The sequence below is a fragment of the Ascidiella aspersa genome, chromosome 1 (genome assembly GCF_963924565.1).
Source record: "Ascidiella aspersa chromosome 1, kaAscAspe10.2, whole genome shotgun sequence".
In the NCBI taxonomy this organism is placed as follows: Eukaryota; Metazoa; Chordata; class Ascidiacea; order Phlebobranchia; family Ascidiidae; genus Ascidiella; species Ascidiella aspersa.
The window spans coordinates 12059740-12082192 of NC_139447.1; the positions used below are offsets into that span (position 1 = coordinate 12059740).

The 22453-nt window shown below is 36.8% G+C and overlaps 3 protein-coding genes across 3 annotated transcripts; all 3 read right to left on the reverse strand.

Moving 5' to 3' along the window:
• Positions 1–7191: 7191 nt before the first annotated feature.
• LOC146167535 (mediator of RNA polymerase II transcription subunit 21-like) lies at positions 7192–10378 on the reverse strand. The gene is made up of 5 exons (XM_083389466.1): positions 10275–10378; positions 9951–10062; positions 9150–9250; positions 8731–8880; positions 7192–7997 (listed from the first exon to the last, which is right to left on the reverse strand). The coding sequence occupies exons 1-5, from the start codon at positions 10314–10316 to the stop codon at positions 7908–7910; spliced, it is 495 nt and encodes a 164-aa protein (XP_083245592.1). The 5' UTR covers positions 10317–10378; the 3' UTR covers positions 7192–7907.
• LOC146167536 (centrosomal protein 20-like) lies at positions 10376–11579 on the reverse strand. The gene has a single exon (XM_083389582.1). It carries the CDS (start codon positions 11539–11541, stop codon positions 11092–11094), a length of 450 nt encoding a protein of 149 aa, XP_083245708.1. The 5' UTR covers positions 11542–11579; the 3' UTR covers positions 10376–11091.
• Positions 11580–13701: 2122 nt separating this feature from the next.
• Positions 13702–20608, reverse strand: LOC146167537 (uncharacterized). Its single transcript, XM_083389193.1, has 11 exons — positions 19951–20608; positions 19694–19875; positions 19148–19295; positions 18654–18787; positions 18232–18423; positions 17939–18036; positions 17629–17732; positions 17079–17149; positions 16918–17010; positions 15806–16353; positions 13702–15426 (listed from the first exon to the last, which is right to left on the reverse strand). The coding sequence occupies exons 1-11, from the start codon at positions 20522–20524 to the stop codon at positions 14958–14960; spliced, it is 2613 nt and encodes an 870-aa protein (XP_083245319.1). The 5' UTR covers positions 20525–20608; the 3' UTR covers positions 13702–14957.
• Positions 20609–22453: the final 1845 nt, after the last annotated feature.

Consider the following 22453-nt stretch of genomic DNA (forward strand, 5'->3'; position numbering starts at 1 on the left):
CCTTAACGGGTGTATTTATAATTTTTTCCCAGAAGTGCGAGAGAACTGCTTATCTGGTTGCCTTTTTTCTTGCCATTCTCTTGTCGCGAAAGTGACATTCACCGAAACAAATGGAATAAATCGCCCGAAATTTAGAAATGGCTATTAAAATGTGAGTTTGTTTGTCGTTGCCTTAGGCAGAAAAACAAAATTCTTTAACCTGTTTGTAAACAGGATGCAAACTTGCTGGAGCACTTCATCGTAAACCAATTATCGATTGGTTACAAATTAGGGTGCGTGTAACGAGAGCGATTATGGAACTGATTCCTCATATGGTGCCTGTCATGGCGCTACACGAAAACCGATTATTTTACAAATAGGGTTTAAAAGTTTAAATTCTTGGTGGTTTGCCAAAAGGGGTTCACGTTTTGTAGTAATTTTATAAAAACTTTACAGTGGTTTCGGGGAAGTTAATATTCTCTGAGTCCCATTTTCGAATTTTGAAAGAAATATTTAATGTCCAGGCGCCTTTAAATCACGAATATTTCCTGAGGTCAGAAAATATTTTTTTTTAATATCAGAAAGGGTAAATAAAGGTCACGCAACATAAATATTATCATTTGAATGTTACCTAATTAATTTACATAATAAAATATTATTTTACAAATAGTAACCTACAGCCTATAATGACAACCAAATGGAGAAGGACTTCAATAACAAAGCTGTTTTTGGAAACAGCATTATTTTTGAGAAAAAGCAAAATTATCAAACAGGAATAACCCGATGTGTAACACAGACTCTAACTTTCAAACAAAAGCAGTTCGAAAGAATGTCTGTTTATTGCGACTGGGCAGGATTTGTAGATCGTCATGTGTGGTCTTGACAAACCGGATTTTAAAAACTCAGTTTTGTGCCACACGCATTTCCGAAGTTAACAATATACGATAATCAAGATCGTGATGTTGTTGAATCGGGCTCGAGTATTTTTTTCGCGTCTGAAACTTTAATTTGTATTGGTAAATAAATAAATTCAAAACGACTATCGGATATTTGAGACAAACGTTTCTCGTACAAGATCAAATTTAACATCGGCTATTTCTGAAGTTCGCAGAATGATCGCTATTCTCAAAAGTCTTTAAAATTTAAATGAAGCCTAGCCATAGACAGCCCCTTGACTTATGTGGTATTTTTAATGACACTTATCGATTCGTCCACAACGTGATATGCACAACACAATATTTGTTGGCATGACATCCTGATATTCGTAAAACCGAGCATACCCTGATTTAACCCAGGGTATTTTTGTCTCATTTAGTGCAATTTTATATGTGAAGGCCAACGCGGCACGATCACGTGGGGCGTGTGCAAAGCAGCGCAACAATTGCGCAAGTGGCATTCGCTTTTTTCGGGTTATTGGGCTCTTAAATGTATTATCGGTAACTTTTTAGAGACCGGGTAATATCCAAAATTTATTGAAATAAGAACGGTACAAATAATTTTTTCACGTGCAACTTTTGCCTTACATTTAACAAAAGTAGAAAACTGTTTTAAGCTTTCAACTACAAATTTTAACAAAATACTTAACAGTTGGAATGTCCGATAATATCGGATCGAAGCCGATACCTGATACCAAGTGTAAAATCGGTACTCGTCCGATACTCGATACCAGGATGGTATCGGCCCCCATATTAACAACGGAAGATAGCTAAACCACTTTACACTAAAGCAATTTTTGGCCAAATAACCTGAAAAAAAATCTTTGAACATTATCATTTTATCTATTTTTCTTGCTTGAGCATAGCAATGATGTCATTGGTGTTCGTTTTGTCTAAAACAGGGGTTATTTAACTGGGGTCCATGGACCCCTTGGGGGTACGTGGACTAGTTTTAGGGGTCCATGAAGGCCTAATTCAACTATTAGCGTATATTTAGGGAATAATGTTTTCAACCAAATAGGTAGGCTATATTAAAAAAAAAACGTTTTTGCACTAAATATATTTAGACTTTATTTCATTTCACATATTTAGGACAGTAAATAGCAAATTTTTGAAGTCTGTTTATTTTATGACGTAAATTTATGACGTCATCTTTAAAAATGTCTTTCCTACACTGGTCCATGCAAAGCAAAAAAAATATAGGGGTCCGCGGTAAAATAGTTTAAGAACCCCCTGTCTAAAACATCGGGTATCGGATTAAAAGCAAGGTAATGGACAGCCCCTTTAACAGCAGGGCTGGAGTCGGAGTCGGACTCGGGACTCGAGTGTGACCACGTAAAACTATTCGAGCCCAGAGTCCGCCGTGCGCATTCGCAGTACCAAATTTTAAAACTGATTTGACGCGTACGAGAGAGGTCGAACAAATGTAAATTGTAAAGGCGGAATAGCATTTGGTGGATTTTTCTAACTATGTAATGTGAGTGGATGAATTATATGACACCCCTGTCCCCTATATGTGGATTGCTAAATATTCACCGTATTTAGTTACGTAAATTGGCGGAATACAGGTTGTACAGTCAGAACCGGACTCGAGACTCGACGAAATCGCACATTTAGCCGGAGTCTGACTCGGAAGTCGGTTCGGGTTATTTTAACCGATCCCAGCCCTGGTTAACAGCATTGCAAAATTGCGAGTAATTGGGCCTAATTTTCTGCATGACGTCAGTAACATAAAATGCTTAAAATTAACATTAAATAAAAAAATAGTTTTTAAACAGAAAAACATATAGCAAGGAAAAACAATATCGGACATTTAATTGGAACACACAATAATACCTATAAAGCAACAATACCGAAAGCAGAAAATGCTATAATACAATAGTATCAAGACCAACGACATAATAAAGCCAAATACGCGATAATAACCCCGACAGAATAAGACATTTGGGCGCCCTAGTTTGAACGGTGCCGTTAGAGCGCAGCTGTTTTGGCATCGGATTGTTGAGCCCTGTTTGGGGATAGTGGTGGGCAATGGGCGGGGTTAGATAATAGGTGAGGACTGAAATTTTTAGGGCAGTTAGTGATGTATTTAGGGGTATGGGTTGCGGTTAGGTAAAATGCTGTATAGGCCTGATTATGGCCATTTAGGTCCTATTCCGACGGATTTAGGACGTATTTTGATTTATATGTTATTACGACAATTGTGTATGTCCTATTTTGGTCTTGTTCCGAACTGTGTTTTTCTATGCGAGCGAGTTAAAATCACCCAACTTGCAATTTTTTGCAGCACCCTTTCATCAGTTATATTGGCCAAATTTTAACGTTATGGATTCATTTACATAGAAAGCAAACTGGATCCAAGAATATCTACGAATGAAGCGAATGACAGCAAAAAAATCCTGAAGGGTTAATTACAGCTTGGGATACTGGAGCCAAGCAAAATTAAGGCAAAATGCATATTTGAATTGCAAAACTCATTGTTCCCCTTTTAATATCTATGTATATTGCTTCGTGTTGCCCAAGTCATTTCCTGCAACTATAATAGCCAACCACGTGTGGATATACAACCATCTTCTAGGTTCGTGAAATAGTAAAATAAAAATTCGAACGCACTTGGCATTGCATCGCGCTGTGTTAGCAATTTACGTCAATACATCGCGCGGTCGTGATGCGGTGATGATTGCGGCGTGTCGCCGTCCATAATTGCTTCGACATGGGCTGCGTCGCGCGCCACAATTAAGCTCGGCTTCCAATCGGCATTATCTTTAACTCGCGTTGAAACGTATTGGTTAACGTCCAGTAAATTTCCAGAACTGCAAGTAAAAACAAAGCGATCGTGACAGGCGTTTGGCGAGAGTTAAGCAATCAGTCGTTTCAAGAACCAGCCCAAAGCGGTGTAATTACTATAGCGTCGCGCAGCGCCCTTTAAACCCGATGTGACCTGTCGCAGTTTTGGCAGCGCAGCAAATTGCAACCCTCAAAATTTAGGGGAAATGAATTGCGATGGTAGTGGAAACTTTTTGTCACCAACTTAAGGCCACCCTTTATTTATATTCCTGATTTTAACGGCTACAGCAGAGGGTTCCTAAGGGTTGCCGTGACACAATGAATTTTAGCTCTCTCGATTCAACCCTTTGTGCAAGATTAAAGTACAATAAAGCAAATTATATTTTCCCATATTGTGTTTATTGTGACACTAATGTAAATCAAATTTTAAGAGTGCCGCGACATTTTTGTTATTTCTAAGGGTGCCATAAGCCATGAATGTTGAGAATCACTTGTTGAACGGCATAAAACGGGGGATCATCCATAAAAGCTTATGAAGTATTAACCAGTTAACAAAATATACCGGAACGTTTTTTTGTCTATTTACTGCAAATAGAATGCCGAAAGAAATACTTTAATTTACAAAGAATCAAGAATAAAAAAAAATTATCAGTTTGCTTATGATTATTTATACCCCAAAACAGAACACGCCACAGTAGTTTTTTTTTATAGCATACCACCCTACGTCAATAGAAATCATCAGCAATAACAATGACGACCACATTTCCATAGCGTTTTGGTGTGTGTTCATAAAAGCGCAGTTCCCTTGCAAAGTCGGCATTCGGCTGATGAAAATAATAATAATTCGAGTGGAAAAAGTCCTCAGTCCAAATCATCGTCTAATGACGTGCATCGGGGCGACTGCAAAGTCACATTGCCCGCTATTTGAATGCAAGTTTTCTGCTTTTTTATTTCGTCAAACCGGCGACCGACGCTAACGGCTGGCATCGTGCCACTTCCCCAAAACGTGATTGCGGTATGTCACCATGGCGACGCGCGAATAACGTTGTGACGTCACTGTCATGAGGGTCTTTCCGGTTCAAGTGTCATAAAATAATCTGCCTGCACGCTGTTTGTTTTCTGAGTTGAACGCTGTTTGTTTTATGCGCCTCATACCCTCATGTGGAATTTATGGCTTGTTGCTTTTTCTCAACGAATCTTTACAAAAACACTATATTTTATTTTTAATTAACAAGGAAAACTAGTAATGCTACATGGTCTGTTAATATTAAAATTCGCAAACAGACATCAATTTTTACTACCAAAACAGAATATCTGAAATCTATTGAGCAAATTTTATTCGCTTTTAATGTAAGTCGGAGTTACAAAGGTTCAAGCGAGTTGGGAAGATCATCAACATGATTAACCTTTGAAAAAGTTTAATTGGCAAGATTCGAGCAGTTTTCAGGCAAGCATTAAGCATTATCGTACGCCATTTAATCGACGACTTCCGTTCCCAATTATCCTAGGCATTCGTGACATTTGCTTAACCCTAACCGAAGATTTTTAACTGCACTTTTCAAATTCGATTTTTTAATATCTGTCAAACAATAAATAAGTACAGTTATCCTGGCGATAAAAAGGTTTTAAACAGCGCGTGACGACAAAATAGTCAGACGGCTCACCCTTTTTCAGGCGACCGTATTTTTAAATAGGAACTTGTGGCGTAGACATTATCGTTCAATATATTTTAAATCCATCGTAATAAATCATTTGGTGTACTCAAGTTTAAAAATTCGAAAAGTTTTTCAGTTTGCGAAACCTACTAATTTTACTAATACCCCTGCTCAAATATTATGCTTTGTTTTTAAATAATTTGCGGATTTTATTTTTTTTTATCATTTTACTTAAATTGTTATTACTAAATGTTTTGTTTGTTTTGGTAGGTTTTGTTTTTTGACAACTAAACTAGGGTTAATTTTGAGCATGCGCAAAAAATTAATAACCAAAAAACTTGAATCATGAGCGGTAATTAATTTATATTTCGTGCTAATGTTTCTTTTTGCGCCAGCTTGGTTGGGTTTGTCCTAAACATTATCGTGTGTTTAATTTATTTAATCGCTAAAAGAAAAATATTTGTGGTCTTTGGGTGAAAATGTTGGCAGAGAAAATTTCGATTGAATGCACGAAAACTCTGCAGTTAGTCATTTTAGGCCATTCTTCTAAGTACATAATAAATTTATCCTCACATTATACACCAAAGTTCGACCTTAAAAGCGCTTTTGCATAGCAATAGATAAACCTGTGAGCCACGTTAAATAAAATAATTTATTCCAGAGAACTTACAAAAATACATTTGTGGTAATGAAAATGACTGTAAGTCAAAAGTTAGCGTAAACTTATGAATAAATGACTCTGTACTAAGACGCCACAATGACTTTGTACGTTGCTCCTTTTTGAAGCCATTTTCGTCATTTACGTGTAACGGCCAGGAGATGTCTTTCTATTTTACAAATTGAGTTTGTCATTGGTAGTTTAGTTGTGCTAAAATTTTAAATAGGCGAATAGTTAACTTCTATTACGTGACCTTAACAGTTTTCATATCACTATTATTCACAAATCGAAAGTCGCAATGCCAGAGTGGTATCGTCGCCGAGTGACAGTCGGTTATCCCTTTTGGAGCGCCTTAATCGGGTTTAAACCAGTTTTACATTGCAAATCCTGGCACGGTCGCATTAATCTTGCTGAATTGTGACCGGACTTCGCTCAAAGTTCGTTCGGAATTTGTCCAGACAGGCGCGATTCCCCGCTATATGACGTTTATGAATGCCCGACGGTCGAGGAGCCCATTACATGACGTCAATCGACGTCCGCCAGCAAATGAGAATAAATGAAGGTGCGAACGGGATGAGGTTTAGGTTAGTCTGAGAGTGGGTTGTTATTTTAAGCGCTCGTTAAATATTGGATTCTATTAGAAAGTACTTACCGTTAGTTTGGGTTAATTTTTAGTCAGTCCGAAAGGTGCAGATTCAATTAACACCACGTACGGCTTACTATATCATAAATTGTCAATCGTTTTTAGCTTCGAGCTCCCAAAAGATTGCCAAAAAATCCTCATGGATTTTCCAAACAATACGAATATCATCGGTGCAGCTTAACATTTACTTTGCACAGACGGGAACATGAGCCGTTCAAGTTCGCTTTGCCGCTTCTGGGCAACTAATACTTTAGGAATGTTAAGCGTGGTCGCGCGACACAAGTGCTCTGTAGTCTAGGTCAATTTCGTTCCTCTCTCGCGGGTCATGACATCAGCAAAAAGCGACAACTTGCGTTTTAATGTGCTCGAAAATCGCCTTTCGCTCTCAATTGGTCTGCGGCCTACGCTAACAAGTAACGCGGTCGAAGTTCTCCACTGGCGGCAGTTAACGAACGTCGCGGCCCTAAAAAAACACGAGTCAATCAAAATTTAGGAATTGCAGGACGTTTATTGTGGCACGTACACCTTCCGACGTTTATGTAAGGTTTGGGCAGCAATAGTGACTCGAAAGTGCACTTACATGATATGTAATTGTTACAAGCTACAGCGTTAATAGGTTTGGCCGAAGGTTTTTTCTATAACCAAACAGAAAAAGTTCTACATTGGTAAAGAAGTATAGTGTTAGTTAGCAAAAAAAGCCTGGAAAGGGTGGTTTTGCAAAAAAACATTACTTCGAATTGTTTTGTAACATTCAAGTGCCTCAGCATGGGCCTTGTGCAGGAAAATTTAATATAAATTCAAACTTGTGATTTCCAATACGAAAAACAAAGAGTTTCTAGCTGAAAAGCTGATGCGAACGCGGCAGTATTATCAGATATTTTTCTAAAATGTTAACAAACTGTAACGATTGTTTCAGAATGAAGACATGTTCGATTAGATGCCAAGTCGTTGACAAAAAAAGTACATAAAAATAAAAATTAATTTATATTTTTTCCAAAATTTTGCCCAATTTTTTGTAAAGGTAACAACAAGAACAACGTCATACTCTTTTCCGCAACGAGGCGAGTTTAAAGGCATTGCAGTTCTCGTCGTTTTAAATAAAAAAGTGTTCGACGTGACCATGATAACTCGCCTATCACACACAAAAGTATTGTCGGTTCGCATCACATTCTCCAAAAAGTCTAACTTCCTCTTGGGCTTCGAACTTTTGCCTTAGAAAAGCTAATTGGACACTTTTTACATAGCATGACTCATCGTTGGGGAAGGTCGGAAAAGTCGCCAGTGACCTCACTTGGACTTGGAAGGCTCGTTAACGGGGAAGCACCGCAAACAAGGTTCGCCTGAAGAGAGATAAATTTCCAAGATTAAAATGCCTTGTATTTACTCCTACATTGCTAAGCAGTTTGAAAGATAATTTTGCGCCGCGCCACATTATATTTCGAACATCATGATGACCACTTTTGGCAGTCACGCTTTTTATTGAAATTTGAGGAAAATAAACTAAATTTTTAAAAGATTTTCGGACAATTTTTAAATAAAAAAGTCAGTCATTATTGGGACAAACAAATGTCTAATAAAAAGTTTGCTAAACCTAAGTAGCTTGTACATTATTGTATAATTTACAAACGTTGAGAAGAATTGCTTTAAATACATCGTAAAGCGGAAAAAGAACATGGCTCAACTACGCCATCTAGTGAACAATTAGATTTTTAACATAATCAAAAAATCTGAAATAATCTCGCTTAAACTATCACACTATACCAAATTTGTCAAAAAATAACACAAGCAGTGCGAGATAATTTAATTCAGAATCGTGGTAACTGTTTCACTTAATCTTTACATAAAAAACATCTTTAGAAAAAAACAGTAAATGCATTTTAAGATGAATGGCTTTACAACACAATAGATTATAAAGCAGATATGCTAAAATTTATATTCTCCATGAAAATTTGATTTAACCCTTTTTTACCTTTTGTTAATTCTGTGTGCAAAAAACATCTGTCACAAATACACACGACAAGTAATTTCTAAATTTATTAAAGATGTCTCAGCACAAAAAAATATTTTTTCCACCTCAAGTTTCCTTGCAGCAAGCTGAGCTTGTGCGATGTCGACCAGTGCTTGTTGCACTCTGGCAAGTTGCAACTCTCCGTGGTTGACAAACGATCGGAGTTTCGTTGCTGCTTCCTGATTTTCATGCTCCAGTTGGGTCAAGTAGGCAGCCTAGCATAATAAGTTTTAAAGTCTTACAAACAGCAATTTATGTATTTTTTTATCTGGATCATATTTTGGAACACAATACACGGGTTTTTTTAGTAAAGTGACTTGTTTTCTACACTGATGATGGCATGAGGTATTGCTGAAACGTCTGTAAACGGCAAAATGTTGATTTTATGAAACATAATGGATTAATATTTTTATTGAAATCAATGTGAATTCATTATAAAAATTGAATGAGACATGCTTAGTATTAATCGTGAATAAGTCCACACCTGTAATTGAGGGGTGCTGTCTTCACTTGGCAAGGAATCTATCAACATGTCAATGTCCTTAGCTGTTCTTGTGACCAGGTTGCAGAACAATGCAATTGTTTCTAAACGATAAAGGAAAGGCTGCAATAAATAAAAATGAACTTATGCATACATTACAGGGTTAATTTATACAAGATTAAAATTTGCACTCAAAGAGGCCTATAATTAGCACGCCAGGCAAAACAACACTACTTAAAAATGTTGACACGCAGTCTGCACATTTTTATTTTATTTAATGGTTTTGACCAGATTTGAGCTGACTTTCTAAGCTGGTGGATTGACATGGTTATTGCCTGATTGCCCCTGATTATTTACAACACTATTGAGCATTTGGAGGTGGTCTGAAACTGTAGGTTCAAACTGGGGAACCACAAACCCTGAGGTGACATTTGTATGCTCAGGGGGCCTTTCGGCATCTAGGAGAAAGGATATTTGGAACTCTTTAACGAAATATTTTTTTCGATTTGCAAGCCTTTTTATACAATTCTTTGTGTACGATTAGAGTACAATAAATCAACCGAGATTTTTTCACATTATATTGATTTGTGTTTTTCCAGTTCCGTTTATGGTGACATTACAGTAAATCATTTTAAAGCTAAACTAGCACAATGGGTTTATGAATTTTAAGGGGTTCTGCTAGCCATAAAAAGTTTTGAACCACTAATTTAAACCCACAACTCAAGTTTTCATGAGACAAGAGTAGCTGGAACACTATAACATAATCACTTTTGTTTTGATATTACTGAGACAAAAGCTGCATACCATCATTATTAACAGCAGGTGGTTTGGTTCCAGTTTTTTCTAATCCAGCAAATGACCCGGGAGGAGCCGTTTGTTGCAAGATGCCAACGCTGTTGCAAAAGTGGGTGGCAAGCTAAACGTGCAGTAAAACAATTAAAATTACAATAATGGTCACGAAAGCTTAAAATCTGAAGCTCTAAAAGATTATATGTAAAATAACAAACCAAGTATATGTAAAATAACAAACCAAGAGTTTAGCTGGAGATGACCAGATTTTACACACAACAGAAAATATTTTTTAAGCAAAGATATGAAAGAAGGAGAAAAAGCTAGCAAGTTACTTACTTGATTAACAGCATCTTGCAGTTGTGTTAGTCGATCAGACATTTTCAGAAACAAACAATTACCAAAGCTATATATTTATATATAATTCAAACGAAAAGTAATCTAAAAAGTACAAAAATAAACTTTTTGTTAAACAGCAAAATAACAAATCAATAGAATTTCGAACATGGTAAAATGTGTTTAGCGAAACAAAATTTCTGTAAAGATAGCAATGAAATACTACTAACAGTAGCAGTTAATACAAACGAAACCTGTAAAAAACAAAGATTCCATGTAGAATAGCAGAAAAACATTTGACTTTTCACAATTTTCCTTATTGTATACAAAAAAGTAAAGCATACTAAAAATGGTACAGTTATTGCTTTTGTATAGCGTATAGTTCTAACAGTTTCGTTGCAGCTACACTGTTTACCCGGCCCTAGAAATGTCCAATAATGTTGGATCGAAACCAAAAACCGGCGAAAAATGGAAGTATCTGTACTCGTCCAATTCTAGGGTGGCATCGGTGCATACCAAATTAATGCAATGTGCAAAACAGCCATGTTTTGCAGTACAACATAGAGTTTTTTAGTGTGAAAGGAAATCCAGGTCTAATACCCTACAAATCCTTACTATAGCACTTTTAAATTCAACCAAATAATCAATTTTGCTCATTTTGCAATATTAAGATGTCGTTCGGTATCGGATTGAATGGTTGTTGTTTTTTCAAAATAATGGGTATTAGACTAATTGGTATGGGAATAAAATATCAAGTATCAGACATCCCTACCCAACAATAGATAGTACTTTGCATTTGGTAGAATCAACTTATCGGCATCTATTTCTGACCAACGCCTTTCATTAAAACACCTTGCTCAGTTGCACTCAAATCATCATCTGTAGCCTCATTTTCTTTCACAAAATTTCTGACACTGTGTCTGTTCGTGAAGTTGTCCAGCAGGCTGTAGAGCAGTGGAACTTGCACTGAAGTTTCGCTGTCTTGCACATTCAGCTCTTGACACAAAAACTCACGCTGGAGTTGTACATCGGGCTGTCCTGTTTCCGCCACCAGAACCGAATCGGTGTATTTGTAGTTGTTAAAGATGAGATACTCGCGTATGAGGTCGTTGATCAGCAAGTTTTCATTGGACAGCCTTGGCTTTTCACTTGTGGGATCATCAAGCGCTTTAAAGACTTCAGTTCGGACGCGAGCTTTTAGCTCTCCCAGTATACCTTTGCTTTCTAGAGTTTCAGTCAGAGCTTTTTTCAGTGCTTCAACAGTTGCCATAGCGTTTGTTATAACACATATATTTTTCGGAAAAAGTGATAGCTAATAAATATAATAAAACAAAATTTATTTATCCAAATTAGCTTTGAATGCCTTTCTTTTAAAGCAGTGGTTCTTAAACTTTTTCACCAGGCAGACCCGTTACACATCCTTGTTATTAGGAATTTTACAAGTTTTTCTAAGAAGAAACAATAACGGCGCTGGTCTAGAATCCTACCACAGCTATTAAATCAAAGCACAATATTTTGGTTAGGGTGAGAGTTAGCGTTTGGGTGTGGGTTGCTCAAGTATTATTATATTCATTATTTACTAATAATACTTGTCCCACCCTAAACCAAACGCTAACTCAAACCCTAACCCAAATAATTTGCGTTGTGGTAGGATTGTAGACCAGCAACAAAATAACTTACTGTAGGTTCCTCTTTTCCCCCAATTTTTTCACTCCCGGGAAACGGGATTGAAAAATGAAAATTCCCGGAAATCCCGGGATTCCAGACAAAAAAATTATACCTAAAATTTTGTCATTATGACGTTTAAAATTATTTTATATTAGCTCCAAAGATTTAATTAAGCTTATTAATGTTCTGTAGTCTTGCTTCTGCAATCTTACAAGACCTTCTCACACATTCAAGTCAGCACCCTGTTTTGTTTTTATTTGGAAAAAAACACATTTTTTTGGTAGAATAAATTTAATTAGTTTTTTTCCACTGGTAAGCGCAAATAAAGCAACTTAGACAACAACTTTAACAGGGTTGGTAATATTTTTTTCTTTCTATCAGTCAAAAACGACAAATTTTTTAAGTTTTGCTATGTTGCTGAATAACCAAGATTAAAAAATTTTCCCGGGATTCGGGATTGTTAATTCGCGGAAAATACCAGGAATTTTCCGTTGAAACATTCCCGGAGAGGAACACTACATAAGGTACTCTAAAAGTTTATATCAATCAGACCATGTTAGCTGACACTCAACAGCTAATAAAAATAATCAAAAAATGAATGTAAAAGAAGGTAAGAGGAGAGGGCTGCTTACAATTTCCTGACAGACTCTTAAATAATATTGCTCAACCTACCCAAACCAACAACCCTAACCGAAATAACATTTCTTGTGGTGGGATTCTAGACCAGCGAAATTTGAAAACACATCCAATTAAACAAAATCAAAAATCAATTTTAACTCTTCTAAAATGGCCTATTGTTTATAAAATCTAAAATTTATAAACCTAGAAGCAGCAAACCAAAATAAAATATTCGATAACCCAAAACTCTTAAACCATAAAAACCAAAACAATTTAACAAGTAATGACACATCTTGCTTGATGATATTAACGTTCATTTTAAGCTACAATTTAAATAACCATCCAACTTACCGGCGTAGCCTATATTACAACGAAAATCATTTGTTGGTTTAAAATGCTAGAAACATTTTACTTGAAACAAAAATAAACTTGGGAATGTGTCCACTCTCTTTTTTCACCAAAACAGTTTTTTTAACCTTTCCTCCAACAGACATGTTAGATCCTAATTTTTAAATTAAACCACTAAGTCACTCTTTAGGGGAATAACCGTGACTGTTCAAGCGGAATACTCTAACTAGTAATTTTAATTAGGGTTGCGGATATAACTCGGACACTGGACCAGGCAGTCGACCCGTTTGACTCTTCCGGTTTAGGTTCGGGTTCAAGGATTTTTTCGGAATACAGTTCAGTTCAGGAACACTAAACACGGATCTGTTGATTATCTTCAGTAGAAAGAGAGTGGCCCAAATAATAGATAAAAGATTCATTCAGTTCAGGTTTGATCATAGTTATTTTAAAACCGGTTCATACTGTTGGTCAATAATGTAGAAAATAAGGACGTATTAAAAATCAAGCAACTCATTATTAAAATATCTGAAAAATTAAAAAGCAACGTTTTATTTAGCAAATTTTTTTTTCGTTGGAGGGAAAGCTATCAAAAGGTGCTATACATATTGCATAGCCCCGTGTGGCTCACAAACTTTTCTGTACCATGTAGCCTACCTGTTATCTGTACTCCTGTCTTTTTCACTTACTAAAACTGTTTTATGCACCCTGCAAAACATTTCTGCACTGTACAACATTGGAAGCCTAATAAAAATACGCCACAAATCATCTAGTCTTGTTTTATTTGCTTACAATTTAAATGAAGATGATGGGTGCTATAGAACAAAGTATGTTTTGAAACACACGCGTAAGCTTATAAGACAAAACAAAAAAGCAGACAATCCCAGTACCAGAAAGCCGCTTAAACGAAATAAAAAAAATCTGTGAGCTATTTACAGTAAATCTAGAGCGTAAGGTAACTATCAAGTGACAAATGGATAAAATGGCTTCGTTTTACAACTACTCTAACACGGTCGGGCTACAAAACTAACAACTAAGAAACAGTGGTTTTACCAAAAATAAAAAAGTCACCGTCTGAAAAGTGGATAAATAATTGCGTGCTGGCTAGTGGGTAATTAATAAGACACACAAGTTACAGAAAGAGAATTACAAAAGCAAATCTGAGAATAAAAGTTTGAAAACGCGCCGCAAATGACGCGCATGTGCAAAGCTATTAGAGGGGTTAAAAATGAGTTCGTAAAAATATGCAAGGTATACAATGAAAACACGAAACGCTCCTAACACTGAGCCCACAAACAAAACAAGCATAAGCTGAAAAGGAATTATTGCTTTGTCGTCCATTGCAAACATCTAGTGCCAATTAAAAAAAAAATAGGACAATTCAGCTATATGTTTAAAATTAGTTCATGAGATTAGTTAAAATATAAATGTTTTTCAGTCCGGTTAATGTATACAATTCTATAACTCGGGACTGTTTTAATAAATGTACAACGGCAATTTGAAAAGCAACATGTCGTTTAGCGTATCACTTTCAGCAAACTTTCAAGACTGTGACAAATAAATCACCAACAATAACGCGAGGGCTTTAACAAACGAACAAACAGGACACAACGTATCGGGGAACTTAAAATAACGAAACTTTTGCACAACACAAAGAATGACGCAACAAAATTTGAAAAAGGTGTCTTGTACGTGACTGTAACCATTACGCGACTCACAATATATACATGTTATAGTTATTTGAACAAAGTACCAATATATAGATGTCGGTACAAAAATTAAAAACTTTTAGTTTCAACTTTTTTGGCTTTTGAATAATACTGTTTTTTATACTGTAAGAGTCGTCTGTTCGACTAAATTATCTAAAAGGCACATTTTATTGCAACTTTCTTGGAGAACCTGATGACATCAAATCCTTCTGTAACAAAGAAAACGCGTAACGCCATGTTAAGCACTTACGGGGTCAAACTTTCCCATGACCATCAGCAGAAAGGTCAACAGCTTGGAAGAGAAAAATCCAAGCTATGTCGTCACAGGTTCGAGAGATATGTGCAATCACAGCTGAGTGAGACTCGACCAGCTGAGGTTCAGGTCGGCGATGTCGCTGAAGTGGTTGTTAATGCGGGAAAAGCCGCCGCTGCCACCGCTGATGTCCAGCAACTTGCTGAAGCTGCTGTCCAGCACGTCAACCTTCACCGGAGTGGTGAGGAAGTGCTGCTCGCCCGAAGATGACGTCATGCGCTTGACGTCATCCTGCTGCGCGGTGACGTCGGCAAAGGGCACGCGCGTGGGCGAGAGACTGTCGAAGTGTCGAGCCGGGGCGATCGGGCGCTCCGGGGTCTTGAACATGGTTCCCATGATGTCGTGGAGGAACTGGGACTCGAGATCTTCGCTCCTGGATGAAGGGATTGGAGAAGGAGTCCTCATAGGAGCCGGACGCAGCGGATTCTCCATCCAATTGGTTCGACCGCGACAAAGTTGCGGGGGAATGTTCTCTTGGTTCTCGATGCCAGCATCACAGGATCTGATGGAAATATAAGGCGGAAACGACAATTTTATAGTATATTTTATTTAAACGATCATATCGATCGGTTTGCAACAAAATGGTATATTACGACGTTTAGTTATTTGGAAAGTGATGGGCTGTGAAGAATGTATGCACAGTCGCACACTTCACAGTTGAGTGACTTGACCAATCTAAAATTAAAATACAAACATAAACTGCAATTGCAAAATATATTTTCGTCATATGTGTATAATGTATATATTTAAAAAAAGTAACTTGTACTTTGCAATACAAGAGTTTCCGGGCATTTTAAACGTATTCGAAATCTAAATCGTCTAAAGGCAAGTACTTCAAACTCACAGATTTAAAAATAACCCAAAGAAAAGAAAAATCTCACTTGTAGTGCAGCGATTTTTTCCACTTTTCCTTTAGCATCGGAGTGGAGGTGGGCAAATGGCGCTGCTGCCCCTTGACCGATGACGCGACACCGCCAACGGAGGTTTTGTCGTCGCCTCGCTTAGCCAAATCGCCGAGGTCGCTCTTGACGCGTCGTATCTGCTGCGACATGGGCGTGGTCTCGTTCACGTTCCTGATCACTTGCATCGCAGAAGCCGATGTGGAGCCTCCGGAATAGCTGGAGTCGGGAGACCCCCAGGAGCGGCGCCGTTTGCGGTTGTTGGGGGCCTTCGGGGAGGACTTGGCGAGCGGGAAGTCCTGCGAGAAGATGCCCTTGAAAGGCGAGCCGAGGTCGTTGAGGATTTCGGTGAAGCTTTCCTCCGAGAGACCGATAGCGGTCGGTTTGTCTTCCGAGGAGGCGATGGATTGGGAGTGGGAGCGCTTGCTCTGCTTGGAGAGCTTCTTGCAGAGGAGGAACTGCGCGCCCGAGGGCGAGAGCGGGCGGCGGCGCGGGGACGGCAGAGGGGAATCACCCTCGCTGCTCTCCTGCTGCAAGCAGCGAATGAAATAAATGTTAGCACGTTAAATGTAATTCGTTACCGGCTTACCGCCGAAAGTGCAAAAAAATATACAAAGAGGATAAACTGGAAGTGTTCTCAGAGGTGAGGCTTGTAAACTGTGCAAAGCACGGGTGTTCAACATGAGGCACGCGACCTAATAAAAAATGGCACGAAAGCCCTAGCCAAAATACTTAATTTGTTATTCAGCCGATTGTCAAAAAATGCTGAATTTGTTATTCAGCCGATTGTCAAAAAATGCTGAATTTGTTATACAGCCAATTGTCATTGTTTATTCACAATACAGAACAATCCCATCAATTACGACAACAAACAATTACTTCTGATATTATAACATTATATTGTTTTTATTTTTTGTACAAAAGCGCTTTTAATATTAGAAAAAAAAATAGTTGCTAAACTTTGGCACGGGAAGAAGTTATAAGATAAAAATTGGCACGTCGGCATGTTTGAGTTGGACACCCCTGGTGTAAAGTCGTGTTAGCATTTTTTTTATTTAATACGCGCTATAAAGAATATTCTTTATTGGCAGTACCTTCACAAAATGCAGAGATGAGTTTAGTGAATCGTTGAGCGTCTTCAGTGGCTCTTTCCTGGACTGCTTTTGATTCAACGACTTGGTTGCATTCTGCATATAAAAAAGCATGTTGATGTTGTATTATAATCTACTGATTTCCAAATATCTGTGCAACGTACGTTAACTTGGGATAACGTCGGACTCAGTTCCTTCCCAGTAGAATGAGGTTTCATCACAGAACGAGATGACCCTGGACAAAGCACAATGTTTAAAGTTAAGTGACTGAATTTGATTAGTTTTTAAGATGCAGCCTTTCTTAACCTGGGGTAAATTTTCTCGTTTAAGGGGGTAAATTCGATCAATCAACATGTCCACGTCAATTGGCGAGACAGAAAAAAATTGTCAGCTGTAGGTATTGATAGCCTACTTTGCTAGTTTAAATTAACTGCTAATTCGAAGCTAGCCTAATAGCCTAATGATTCGTTATCGTCTAGTGTCGGTAACGTTATGCTTGGCTAATTGATACTTTCTATTTCTTAGTTACTTCATTGTTACGTCATGTATGAGCACCATTTTATATATTGGGGGTAAATTTGATATTAGTCATTGCTAACAGGGGTAAAACATACAAAAAAAGGTTAAGAACCCCAGGTATAGATTATGTAAAATCGTATATTTATCTGATATTTGTTGTAACGGCAGAAAAACTTTAAAAACATTAGAACTTGCCAGGAGTTGACTGACTAAGCATAGCGCCTGAAGGGGTGGTGTGGCTGATGTCTGAATGAAACCCAGAGTCGGCAAAAAACGATGAGCTTCCGGTTATGTCTTGGCTGCAAAAGTGGAAACGTCTGCTGTTACTCGCCGTTCAACATTTTTTTTAAACACTAATTGGCTAGGCGACATTTTTTAAACATGCGTGGTCAAAATGTACTGCTGTAAATTTAATAACTTAAAAATGGTTTGATTGTTTTACAATGTAAAAAGGTTACTTTACACAAATAAGAATGATAATATCAACTAAATTTACAGGGTTTACCTAGCATTGTCGAAATCGACATGGTGAGCAGAGCTTTCTGGGGTCTGGGGGGTGAGAGGGGGTTGGGTGGGGGTGCTCATCATCGGCCCATCGCTACTCTATAAAACAATGTGAAAAATACAACATGTGATTGTAAAAGTGACTCAATTTTAATCCTTACATGCAGTTTGTTGTTAAGACTTTTACTCAACTGGAAAAAGTAAAAACATATTTCATCCAGCCATAGAAAAGTCATATTTAACTCGCAATGAGAAGTGCAACAAAATGCTAGAATACAATTCTGCCTCACTAACCTGCAGTATTGGTACTGGCAGAAACACGTAAGGTTTCGAACAATGGGGGAGCCTGGGTAGAAGAGGTTTTTGCCCAGGGGTCTGCGGCACGGACCAGAGTTGTTGTTGTTGTTGTTGTTGCTGCTGCTGCTGTGGGGATTGCTGGGACTTGTTCAATGTACAATCTGAGAATGTATGCTGAGCACCTCCTCGCTATAAATGAAAAGGCAATTAAACAGTTGCAAAGATATGAAAAAATATTCAAAGAATTCTTTAAGCTATGCAAACTGCCATAAGGAGTTTTTTCAACAAATGTATAATTATCTTTCAATGAACATTACACAAAACACCTTAACCCAGAAAAAAAAGTTAAGAAATGGCACATAAAATCGTCAAATGCAATGGAGAAAAGGGCTGAAAATCAACAAAAATTAAAAAATTACCAAGCTTTCTAAAGTGAGTGGCCTGACATTTAGATCAGCTCGAAGAGTCCAGTAAGAAGCCTTGGACCCAGCTGCCACCTCCCGCACAAATATATCATGCAAAGACAAGTTGTGCCTGATCGAATTTTTCCAACCTAGAATTGTAATATACTTGCAATACTGGTTTGTTAACTCTAATGTCTTAAAATACTATTTTGATGAACCATCAATAAAGCATACTATTAATGAAAAAAACATAGAAAAAACACTTTAACCAGGGGTTAGTAAACTTTGTTTATAGTACTTCACATAACTAACTGACAGAACAGGCTACATAGTAGGGTTAATACAAAGTTGACAGTGACATATAAGTGAGACTGAGATCTATAGGTAGAAGAACAAAAACTTATGACATAAGTTAGTCTTTGGTTATAAACAAATACATTATTGCAGATTTTTGTGAACTGTGCCAGTTATATCAAAGTTTAATAAAAACATGTTAACCCAACTCATACCAGGCTTTGCAGTTTTGAAGTAGGGAAACTTCTCTTCGATCCATTGGTAGATTTGTCTTAGTGTCATTCTTCCAGAAGAGCTGCTGTTTATTGCAAACTGGATAAGAGCCATGTAGGAGTAGGGTGGCCTTCCGCGTCTGTCCCTCTGCTAATAAGCAGAACAAATATTTTATAATATTTCACAACTAGCCTGTAAAGTTCCTCTTTTAATTTGCTTTTTACTATACATATATACAAGCTACTTAGTCAAAAAAAAAAAGATAGTTTGTAAAGTTTGTTGTATTACCAATGCTGTTTATCCAAGTCAATGCTGTTTATCTAAGTTTCGATAATTTTATCAATGTTATATACAACTCTTAACAATAACTATTGTTTTTTTAAACAATTATATTTATAGGTGATGATAATTTAATGACAATCAAGTTAATAAAGTTTGACACAAAACATTACATGTGGCCTGCAAGTGTTGCACCTAAGTGTATTCTTTGAAACACACATAATTCTCATAACAAGGCAAAATATAGATTTAGAAAGTAAAGAACATACTTCTGCATATTTCCTTTCTAGTTCCAACGGCACTGGCATAAAGTTGTCGACACCCATTCTACCTAGCCATGTAATGTTGGTAAGACTGTCATCCATGGGACAACCATTAAAATTGGTGTTTATATGCATAGGTTGATTGGGATTGAAATACTGTAAAGGTTGCTGCTGTTGGTAGGCAGGAACTGCAAAAAAAGGAAGTTGAACACTTTATAATGAGTAACTGTAATTACGTAGAAAAACAACTCATAAACACAGACCTGTCTGTGGCTGAAACAGGTTTTGAAAAGGCATTCCACTAAAATGGGGTTGGTTGGAAATTGGCTGACCAATGTTGTTTACAAAAATCTGCTGATTTGCAAACTGATTTGGGTTGTTAAAATTGCCAACAACCGAAAAATTACCATTTCTAATGGAACCATTAAAGGTATTCTGAAATGGGGCACTATTGGTGTTTTGGAAAAAGTAGGTTGCATTTTCTCCAATGTCTTCTTTTATAAAAGTTTGTCCAGAATGGTTTGCTGTAATATTGCCGGATGGGAGGCATTGGTTTGAAACAGAAAAACAATTTTCAGGTGTTTGTATCTGTTGACTAATCTCTGAAACAGGCCATCCATGAGACTGTTCCACCTTGACATCAACACTACCATTGTGATTTGACATTGCACTGTTGCAGACCGGTTGAGTGGGCAATTGTGGGGTTGGTAATGTGGGATATTCTTCGATTTGTTCAACCTTAACTTTAGGTGAGGAAGCTTTTTTCAATACTGATGGTCGTTTCAGCTCAATATCTGTCATACTTTTTAAACGCGGCATTTTCACATGTTTGCCCATAGTTGTTGCAGAGTTGGGTTGTATATTACCACTAGAGTTCCGCCGCAATAGTATGATCGGCCTGTGTGACTTGATTTTTGGCTTTATTATGGCTGCATGTACTTTTCCCTTGGCCAGTTGTGGCATTAAGGTTGTCTTTTCAGCAGAGCCTAAACTGGTTGAAGGGCCGCTGGCCATTTTAGATTGCTGTTCGATCAAAACGTTTGACAAATTAAAGTCAGGCTTTCCATGGATCAAAGCCCCAACATTGGCAGTGTGAAACTCAGTTGAAATATATACATTAAGTAATAAGTGCCTAAACGTGGACAAATCCACTCGTATATATGCAACCCTAAAAAAAAACATTTTGATTAAAAATGGCAAACTTTTTCATTTCAAAGCAGTGTTTCTGTCCACGTATATGTATTCAGTTTAATAAAGCACAAGACCAAATCTCGCATTAAACACTAATATGATTGTTATCAATCTAGCACAATGTTTTTCAACCTTTTTTACCCCGGGGCGCACTTGAAAACTTCTAAAAATGTCCGGGCACCTGGCAAATAAGCAAAAACGTTGTTTGATGGGCTTGATATATCTATTTGATTTCTAGCAAGTTTTTTTACATAGGCCTCCTAATTTCATTATCTATAAAGTGCGGTATGCTCTGTGAGATAAGCCAAAAGCGAAAGAAAAATTAAAATAAGCCTTTAATATTTTATGAAAATATACAGTACAAGTTTCAAAAATACACCTGACTTTAACAAAATACAATCCCATTTAATAAACTTAACTACCCGACAACAAAAAATATTTTATAAGTAGCAGATATTAAAATAAGAACTTGGACACACCTTTGGTTTTATGCATGCATAATGGCAATTTTGTGTTAGACTTGTATTTGATGGGACCTCTCATTTCTTTAACATAGATTAATGTAAAATGTTGTTTAAGTCTTATTTTGCCCATTTTGGTCTTATTCCGACTATTATTATCTATTGGTCCCATATCGATTTAATTTCAAACTGTGTGTTTTTCTAATTTGTCTTATTGCAGGAATTCTTTCAGTGGCTAATTCGTAAAACAATACAGATTTTTAATGTTGTTTTATTTCTTTGCGCACCTGGCCACCTTCCATGGCTAACTGATGGAAAGAAATTGCTGATCTAGAGTATGTAAATTATATATTATATTCCTGAGGAAAAGTCATACTTAGTATATATTTCTTCCTTTGTAAAATTTATATAACCGATTATGGGTTATCGTTAACAGGATATCCACCTATGGACAGTTGAATACATTAACAAAGAAAAAAGTTAAGAATATATTTAAACTTTACCATCATACACTGAAGTCCTAAAAATATCTATTTTGAATGAGTAACTAATCAGACGCTTCACAATTTACATACTAGTGCGAAGAAAGTATTTCTGAATTACTCATATACCAAACAGTTATTTACAAATTGCCTACTTTTTTGATAATATATATATTTTATAATTGCAACAATTTAGGTTTCATTTAAAAAGACAGACAGGTCTTATATGAGTATTGATTATGAATATTACCTATGATCTTGTATCTTACAGTTCAGCTTTTTAGGCAACTGTTAAAAATTATCCACGTTACAATATGCAGTTTATATCACTAAATATATGCTTTATTTCAAGACACACAAATTTAGAAGTCCTGTCTTTCCACGTAAAAGCCGAAGACAAACAGCAAACCAAACCATGGTTGAACTAAAAGTACTTATAAATAATAGTATTTTTAAATAAACTTAGTCATTGTACCAAATAACATGAGTCAATACTTTCCAATCTTAGGACGTCATGCCATTTTAAGAATAAAAGTTTGTCATTGCAACAACGCAACTTTAAATAATCTAATCAAAGTTTCTAAAAAATTGTAAAATCCTGCACTATGTTGTGTTTTAAATACACTTAAAGT

Bases quoted from the DNA above. Each gene is read 5' to 3' on its own strand.
- LOC146167535 (XM_083389466.1), bottom strand. From the start codon at position 10,316: ATGTCTGATCGACTAACACAACTGCAAGATGCTGTTAATCAA. The intron at 9,251-9,950 runs GTATGCAGCTTT...TTTATCGTTTAG, and splicing joins ACCTGCTGTTAATAATGATG to AAACAATTGCATTGTTCTGC. The intron at 8,881-9,149 runs GTGTGGACTTAT...TTATTATGCTAG, and splicing joins ACAGCACCCCTCAATTACAG to GCTGCCTACTTGACCCAACT.
- LOC146167536 (XM_083389582.1), bottom strand. From the start codon at position 11,541: ATGGCAACTGTTGAAGCACTGAAAAAAGCTCTGACTGAAACTCTAGAA.
- LOC146167537 (XM_083389193.1), bottom strand. From the start codon at position 20,524: ATGGGCAAACATGTGAAAATGCCGCGTTTAAAAAGTATGACAGATATT. The intron at 19,296-19,693 runs GTATGTTCTTTA...TCTGCTTATTAG, and splicing joins TAGAAAGGAAATATGCAGAA to CAGAGGGACAGACGCGGAAG. The intron at 18,424-18,653 runs GTAATTTTTTAA...TTTCATTTATAG, and splicing joins CACTCACTTTAGAAAGCTTG to CGAGGAGGTGCTCAGCATAC.